Source organism: Polyodon spathula, chromosome 40 (genome assembly GCF_017654505.1).
Source record: "Polyodon spathula isolate WHYD16114869_AA chromosome 40, ASM1765450v1, whole genome shotgun sequence".
NCBI classification, from domain to species: domain Eukaryota; kingdom Metazoa; phylum Chordata; class Actinopteri; order Acipenseriformes; family Polyodontidae; genus Polyodon; species Polyodon spathula.
The window spans coordinates 4,307,236-4,316,328 of NC_054573.1; the positions used below are offsets into that span (position 1 = coordinate 4,307,236).

Sequence of the window (9,093 nt, forward strand, 5' to 3'; positions counted from 1 at the left end):
GATCGCGTTGTTTTGGGTTCATGTGGCTGAACCAGATTAAGCTCCAGGTTTTTGTAGTCTCTGCTCCATTAATAAATATTTTAATATCCAATGAAACATTGTTTCTTGTGTCGCTTTGTGCACATGTCCACGTGTTTTGAAAATCATTGCACCAATAAATAAATAAAAAATAGTGATTTGAATGTTTAAACAGTCTGTCTAATAAAGTGCTGTCTTTATTTTGTGTCAATAGATGGCAGCACACTGCTAGTATACTGAACTAATCATTGCGCACGGCAGTGAATGAATGATGATGACAGCGATTGCAATTGCAGATGATCTATGCCTGTGAAGGGCGCTCAGGGCTCGAGTGAAATATATATTTGGCTGGAGGTCTCGTCACCTCCCCCCCAAACCATGAATGGAGAATAATAAATAATTAACGCACCCCACAATTGCGAGATAAAATTGGTCGGAGGTCTCGTCTGCGGGTGCCCGAGACAGAAAAACATGAACAGATACATGCATCCCAGTGCCGCAGACAGGAAGTGGCTGTAGCCACCTCTCCCCGAAATGTCGAGGCCGCCAAACCGTGAATGAATAATGAAAAATATTTAACGCTCTCCACAGTGGCATTCTGCCACCTAACCCCCAGATACTGAATTTAATGAAAATCAGCAGCTGAGACACGGCCTGTCCCCCAGAGCATGTCTGCACCGAGGGGACGGGTCGTGCCTCTCAAACCCGACCACGCACGCCGCAGAACTACATACGAACCGCTCAGCACTCAGGTAAGGAAAAACCCTTACTCACATTATTATTATTTTTTTTTTTTTTTTTGTGGGGGAACCTCATGAAATCCCTTCCTCCCGTTTCTGCCTCCCGGCACTTGACTGAGCTTGCTGATGACGTATTGGTTATGGGTGGATTCTCCTTCCAGAAAAGCAACCGAGTTTATAACTCTGTGCGGGGCTCAGTGTGAAGCATATCTATAAGAGCATAAGAAAATTCACAAACGAGAGGAGTCCGTTCAGCCCTTCAGCACTCGTCCGGTTCCGAGCAGCTGATCTCAGAACTTTATCTAGTCGGGTCTTAAAGCATCCCAGTGATTCAGCATCAATATGACTAGGTAACCCCAGGCAGCCCCTTCCATCCTCCTCACCCCTGTCTGTGTGAAGAAGTATCGCCTAGGTGTGTCTCCTCTTCCAGCTGTGTGTCCGCTGGTCCTGGTTTCTGTACTGCACTTAAATTATTGGTTAAGGTTAACTGTGTTAATGTAACATTATTTAAGCAGGTTCTATTCGTCTTTATAAAGAAACATTAGTTCATTTTATCACATGATGCAAAACTTTTGTCCAGAGCTGTACAGTATGGACAGTTTCATATACAATAAATGTGCTTCACAATTGTAAGCAATGATCAGGTATACAATGAAATGTACCTGTAATACACTGTATATCTTACTGATCATCACATTCCTGTACTGGGGTTAATTGCACACAACCTTTAGGCACACAGTGGCTATTCAATTAACAAGACTCTACTGTAATATGAGTTAACATGATGTGCTTTGTATGTCTGATTTTCTATTAATACATTCAGTAGATATTGAACATGTTACTAGCCTCAGTGTGCGAGATTACACTTAGAAAAACAGGAACTCGAAACAGGAACAGAAAATGTTCTTACTCCGTTCGCCACACCTTCTCCAAGTGCAATTTTAATGGTTTCTTGCACGGATACAGAAGGTTTTTTTTTTTTTGGGGGGGGGGGGTGGGGGGGGTCTGGGGGGGGGGGGGGGGGTGGGGGGGTCAGTGATCTCCAGCATTGCTCTGTTGTTTACCTTCCCTAAGCTGAATAATGCACTGGGATGGACAAAATGTACAAGGCAACCCCATCTTGTTCAGTCTCTGCCACGGCAAGTCAAGGCTGTTCTGTCCCGCTATGGACAAAAGTTTAGCATCACCCTCTATAGAATTAACTAATGTTGCTTCATAAAGTCCAATGAAACCTGCTCTGTAATGTTACCTTAACACATTGAATTACACACCGCTTTGCAGTTTCACATGTAACAAAATACTGACAATAATTTCACCAAAATGTGACATTTCCAAATCTAACGTGAAATACTACCGTACTATTATTATAGCTTCCGGTAGACTATGCATTATTATTTTGTATTTTCTTTGATTACATTATGTTAAATAAAATATCTAAATTATGTTCATATAGTTTATTTTTATTTTTTTATTTCCGGTATGTCTCAATCCTAAAATTCTAGGCGATGCCAAACTTATGGCCACAGCTGATCAACTTTTTCATGTTACTGGTAGAACTCATTTTTAAATTTACAGCCGGACAGGCTGGCTAATTCTGTAGCGGAAATACTGACCACACATACAGATCACACTAGCGGTTGCTGCAGTGTTGGATGCAGTATATGTGTCGGCTTTAAACCACTTCCCGAGGTGGAGTTGAAACCTTTTCAAACAATCATGCTTGCACTGTGTGAATGTGAAAGTCAGGATCCTCTTAAGAACAGATTCATTTCTTCCTCTCTTCATTGGAGTACTAGCTATGCCGGTGGAAAACATCTACGATATGGTTCCTGCATCAGACCAGAATATCTACTGTAACATCCCACCAAGGGAGAAACAGCATGGAAAGCACACAGGTAATTTATCATCCTGGATTTACTTATATGTACAAACCTAAACTATTGTCAGAGCTATTCATATCTCTGTCTCCAATCCTGCTCTGTAACAATTTAAGTCAATTTATTACATTCACACAGGGAAGATAAATGCTTTACACAAGTTAACCATTCTGCCACAGACAGTTCTACTTACATTGGTGGCTTGTGTTGGGACGATTCAATCTATAATATTACGATAAAGTGTTTCACAATAGCAAATACTGAATTTCTATATTTTTGCATTTATCAGTTATCGTGATGATCGCCATATTATGTAATAACCCACATATTCAAAAAGACAAGCAATGAATGCGGGTTTGTTCTGTGGAAACATCAATCTGAAGTGAGATTCTGTGAAACTAGCCCGCTGACAAATACAACAACACAGTAATCAAAGCGGCAAAATTTGCATTTACTTCAGTTTTACTTGCACCAGTAAACGAATAGCAAACTGCACATCGGAGAAACAAACCGCCGCTCAGCTGATCGCTTCGTGGAACATCTGTGATAAGAATAAACATCTACATCTCCTAATGTCTTCAGAACAGACTGTTCATTCCAAGAGGTTCCAAAGTGCCTCATTTCAAAATGAATTTTCGTACTTTTTGCTCCCTGGCTTGCTGCATTTTTCCCATATCAGTGACCGGTACTGGGTGCAGGTCTAATAGCGTGTTAGGGTTCTGTACAAATCTGGACAAAAGTTATGCATCACCCTGTAGAATTAACTAATTTTGCATCACAGAGTCAAATGAAACCCGCTGAACGATGTTCTTTAACATCTCGAATTACTTTATAGTTTGTAGTTCCCCCCATATACTTAACGACAAACTGGAGAAATGGGACATTTTGAAATCTAACATGAAATACTCCCGTAGTACTCTTACAGGTTCCTGTAGACTTTTCGCGATATAATTTTGTAGGTTCTTTGATTCATTTATGTAAATTAAATAAGTTATGTATATTATATTACAACATCCAGAAACTTTTCGTATATAATAATTTGTAGGTTCTTTGATTCATATATGTAAATTAAATAAGTTATGTATATATATTAAAAGTCTAAATATGTTCAAATATATATATATATATATATATATATATATATATATATATATATATATATATATATATATATATATATATATATATATATATATATATATATTTATATAATATATTGCAAATTTTTTGGCCTGCTGCACTCACAGAACAAGCTGACAATTGATATTTGTGAACACGAAATACTGGTGACGCTTTATATTGCGTGACAAATTAATATTAAACAGATATACAATTGCATATTAAAATAATATTTAATAAATAGGCAATAGCTGGTTTCTTGCTAAATGTTAACCAAATGTCGATTTAAAATGCAATTGTTATCACGTCCATTTATTACCCTTGGAAATATGTGATAATTTCCCATTGTTTACATCTTTTTAAATGAAAATAGTTAATCTGACTTTAATGTTAATGGAAAGTAATAACAAACAATTGACCGTAAATTTAATATGCAATTGCATATCTATTAAATATTAATTTATGCCACGCAATATAAAGTATTACCGAAATATTTGCTGACAACTTCCAGAAAATTTGCAGAACAAATGTTCCAATATAACGTTTAGCTCCACACTAACTTCCTGTTATATTTTAGACAAAATGTTTCATTATAACGCTGTTTCCGCTGTGGTTGATGGGGGTATTATGCAGTTAATTCTGCGTGGGAAACACGCGCCTTACCCGGCAGCAAGTGACACGATTGAGGCGAATGTGACTTTGATATAAACAGGGTCTCGTTTAGAGAACAGTGAGCTAATCGAGTTTATTTATGCTTCACTGCATCCCTTCCTGCTATTTAATAATGATAATAATAATAATAATAATAATAATAATAATAATAATAATAATAATAAATAAGGCTTGAGCTTAAGAAAAATAAATACATGAATTAATTTAAGCAAATCTCTTAGAGGAAGCTCACGTGCTTCACCATATTTTTTCCCAGTAATCTACCTGACCTTACTTTAGTTCTGAAAAAGTATGCTAACGTATCCTAAGTTATTTTATACATTTACCAATGAACTGGTTACCGGTTATAGTACTGATTTATCGATGAACAAATGGATCAGTGGATCAAATGGGGTTGTCCTACCAATAACCCCCACCGTGCTGCAGAAAGTTCACTTTACCCGATTTATATCAAGAGCTTCGTTTGACATTTTTTTTTTATCAGTAAACACGACTGTGAAGAAAGCCAGTTCCTGCAAGTGGGCTGCTGTGGGTTTTGCTGTGCTGTGGATCCTCTCCCTGTCCGTCCTCCTGGGCGTGACCTGTGAGTACTGAACCCTTATGAGAAAGGGCAGAGATTGAGATTGAGATTGAGATTGAGATTGAGATTGAGATTGAGATTGAGATTGAGATTGAGATTGATGGGACTGCAAATATGCATCAAAACCTCAACCAAACATACCATGTCTCCTTCCTCATATATATGTGGCCATTCCCCAATTAGCATCAATTAGCTAAATGTGGAACATCTACACCTGTGATTGCTGGCAGGGATAGATTTAACCCCATCCCTGCCAAAGTTACATTCCCCCCCACACACTAATTACAGGGGCAAGGCTGCTGTCCTTCCACAGAGGCCGACCACACTTCTATGGTCAAGCGTTTTACATCAGCCTATAGAATTAACTAATAGTGCTTCATGAAGTTGAATAAAACCTGCTGAAAAATGTTACGTTAATATATTGAATTACACACCACTTTGTACTTTCCCATATATTTAACAAAAAACTGACACAAATTGCATCAGTATTAGTAGCTTCTGGAATTACATGATGTTAGAAAAAGATCTAAATTATGTTCATAAGGTTTTTTTTGTTTGTTTTGTTTTATAATGTCTCAGTCATTAAAGTCTAGGTGATGCAAAACTTCTGGCCAGAGCTGTATGGTATAAAAGAAGCTGTTTGGTTTTAATCTTGTTTCTCAGTTCACAGGAATGCAGAGTATGCCAGCCTCTTTCAAAAGTATTCTGACCTGCAGAAACACCTACAGAACTATACAGACATGACAGGTAAACTACACAGCTGGTAAATATTAATATCTAACATGCATTAGTGCTGCATAACTAACATCCCTGTGTGAGAAGCTGCTTATATGAACATCATTCTGTTTCCACTGCCGTCACAAAATGAATCACAGGAAAATAATGCAGGTTAAATCTACAGCAGTGACCAAATATTTACACGCAGCACTGCGTTGAGCAGAGCTGTATTGAAATGTATTCAGTGACACAATATATTGTATAGATCTCTCATTGAGCAGAGCTGTATAGAAATGCATTCAGTGACACAGTATATTGTATAGATCTCTCATTGAGCAGAGCTGTATAGAAATGCATTCAGTGACACAGTATATTGTATAGATCTCTCATTGAGCAGAGCTGTATAGAAATGCATTCAGTGACACAGTATATTGTATAGATCTCTCATTGAGCAGAGCTGTATAGAAATGCATTCAAAAGCTGACAAGAATTGCAACAGTATTAGTAGCTTCTTTGATTATATGATGTTAAAAAAAAGATCTAAGTTATGTTCATAAGGTTTTTTGTTTTGTTTTGTTTTATAATGTCTCAGTGATTAAAGTCTAGGTGATGCAAAACTTCTGTCCAGAGCTGTATGGTATAAAAGAAGCTGTTTGGTTTTAATCTTGTTTCTCAGTTCACAGGAATGCAGAGTATGCCAGCCTCTTTCAAAAGTATTCTGACCTGCAGAATCACCTGAAGAAGGATACCAACATGACAGAAAACTACACAGCTGGTAAATATTAATATCTAACATGCATTAGTGCTGCATAACTAACATCCCTGTGTGAGAAGCTGCTTATATGAACATCTTTCTGTTTCCACTGCCGTCACAAAAGGAATCACAGGAAAATAATGCAGGTTAAATCTACAGCAGTGACCAAACATTTACACGCAGCACTGCATTGAGCAGAGCTGTGTGGAAATGTATTCAGTGACACAGTATATTGTATAGATCTCTCATTGAGCTGAGCTGTATTGAAATGTATTTATTAACACAGTATATTGTATAGATCTCTCATTGAGCAGAGCTGTATTGAAATGTATTCAGTATATTGTATAGATCTCTCATTGAGCAGAGCTGTATTGAAATGTATTTATTAACAGGGTATATTGTATAGATCTCTCATTGAGCTGAGCTGTATTGAAATGTATTTATTAACACAGTATATTGTATAGATCTCTCATTGAGCTGAGCTGTATTGAAACGCATTCAGTGACACAGTATATTGTATAGATCTCTCATTGAGCTGAGCTGTATTGAAATGCATTCAGTGACACAGTATATTGTATAGAGCTGTATTGAAAACCTCTTTCTTTCTCTGTTCCAGTGTGGAAGTGGATCCTCGGTGCTGCAGGTACTCTTCTCTTTATTTGTCCTAAACCAAACAACTAGAATGGCAAAACTGATCTTGCTTATTATTCCCCTGAAACTCACACTGTCTCTCTGCATCAGAATATTCTACTGTCTGGAAATGAGGCTTTGAGCAGCATGTGAAAATCAACAGCACACAATGTAAAGCTGGTTTAACATTCAATCACAGGGCTAGTGAGAGGATTGATATTTCTCAGGGATCATGATTATTGTCTCCTCTCTTCTCCACAGTTGATGTGACTCTGGACCCTGACACAGCGCATCCCAAACTCATCCTGTCTGAGGAAGGGAAGCAAGTGAGTCTTGGAGACACACTACAGGATCTCCCTGACAATCCAAAGAGATTTGATCCTGTTGTCATTGTCCTGGGCAGACAGGGCTTCACCTCAGGGAGACATTACTGGCAGGTGGAGGTGGGGGACAAGCCTGGGTGGGAGTTAGGGGTGGCCAGAGAATCCATCACCCGGAAGGGGAAGATTACACTGACTCCTAAGAATGGTTACTGGACTATGTGGCTGAGGGATGGTGAGTACTTGGCTCTGGCTGACCCCTCTACCCGCCTCCCCCTGAGCCTGAAGCCCTGGAAGGTGGGGGTGTATCTGGATTATGAGGAAGGGCAGGTCTCCTTTTACAATGTGGAGACCAGATCTCACATCTACACCTTCACTGACACCTTCACTGAGAAGCTCTATCCATTCTTCTGCCCTTCTGTTAATACAGATGGTAAAAACGCAGCCCCGCTGATCATCCTCCCTGTCAGTGATAGAGATTGAGTAAAGTGGTGTATCTGTATGACAGCCTATACCAGCACTGATAATCCTGTTCACTGCATTATTACTTGCCCACCTCTTTCTTTGTCTACCTGTAATTGTTTTACCGATTGGCACTGTCAGTAATTATGAGCTTGACAAAACTATGGGAGCGCCCGTCACATTTAACACACCCCTGTGACTTGCGCACATGGACTATTCCTCACATGCCTGATTCAGTTGTGTGGCACCAGCTGCCTCATTGCTGGGCTCAGCCTCATCACGACCCCCCTTGCATTGCAATGAACATCTTTCAGTTGTGGTGGTGTTATTTTTTTTTTATTCATCTTTTTGCAAGAGTTGCATTGATTCCTTTGTGCTAACATGACACTGGATTGCAGTCAAAATCACATGTAGATTTAGATGCTTATTTTTAGATGCTTGAGTTTTTTTGAAATGTATATTAAAGGGTTGCTTCACACCATCTGCGAATGACATCAGTGAGCAAAAACAACAATAGAGAATGCTAGAGAGCAAACTATGATATTAAACAGGTCCAGAACGAACCAGGTAGAGGAGGAGTGCCAGGATCCCTTTACAATATGTATCAATGTTGCTTATTTAGATGCTCATGCAAGTAGGGTTAAGATCTTTTAACTTTCTATACCAGAGCCCTTGCTTTTAGAAACATGGACTTGGTCAGATCACACTGTTTTGAGTTCATGTGGCTGAAGCAGATTAAGCTCCAGGTTTTTGTAATCTCTGCTCCATTAATAAATATTTTAATTTCTAATGAAACACTGTTTCTTTTGCCTCTTTGTGTGCGTGTCCACGTATTTTGAAAATCATTGCACCCAAAAAAAAAAAGCTGTGAGTGACTTCTTAAACAGTCTTTGTCTAATGAAATGCAGTGTTTATTTTGTGTCAATAGATGGCAGCACACTGCTAGTAAACTGAACTCATTACTCTGTGCGGGGCTCAATGTGAAGCATATCTATAAGAGCATAAGAAAATTCACAAACAAGAGGAGTCCGTTCAGCCCTGCAGCACTCATCCGGTTCCGAGCAGCTGATTGATCTCAGAACTTTATCTAGTCGGGTCTTAAAGCATCCCAGTGATTCAGCATCAATATGACTAAGTAACCCCCGGCAGCCCCTTAAGAACATAAGAACATAAGAACATAAGAAAGTTTACAAACGAGAGGAGG

At 38.7% G+C, this 9,093-nt stretch overlaps 1 protein-coding gene across 3 annotated transcripts; it reads left to right on the forward strand.

Moving 5' to 3' along the window:
• Positions 1 to 303: 303 nt before the first annotated feature.
• LOC121304973 (E3 ubiquitin-protein ligase TRIM39-like) lies at positions 304 to 8,684 on the forward strand. 3 transcript variants are annotated; one of them, XM_041236433.1, is made up of 7 exons: positions 304 to 770; positions 2,549 to 2,653; positions 4,911 to 5,009; positions 5,670 to 5,753; positions 6,400 to 6,498; positions 7,094 to 7,120; positions 7,369 to 8,684. In XM_041236433.1, the coding sequence occupies exons 2-7, from the start codon at positions 2,557 to 2,559 to the stop codon at positions 7,908 to 7,910; spliced, it is 948 nt and encodes a 315-aa protein (XP_041092367.1). In that variant the 5' UTR covers positions 304 to 770; positions 2,549 to 2,556; the 3' UTR covers positions 7,911 to 8,684. The 3 variants fall into 3 exon arrangements, with proteins under 3 accessions (XP_041092367.1, XP_041092369.1, XP_041092368.1); XM_041236435.1 differs by having other exon boundaries at positions 2,555 to 2,653; XM_041236434.1 differs by lacking the exon at positions 304 to 770 and having other exon boundaries at positions 2,234 to 2,653.
• The last annotated feature ends 409 nt before the right edge of the window (positions 8,685 to 9,093 follow it).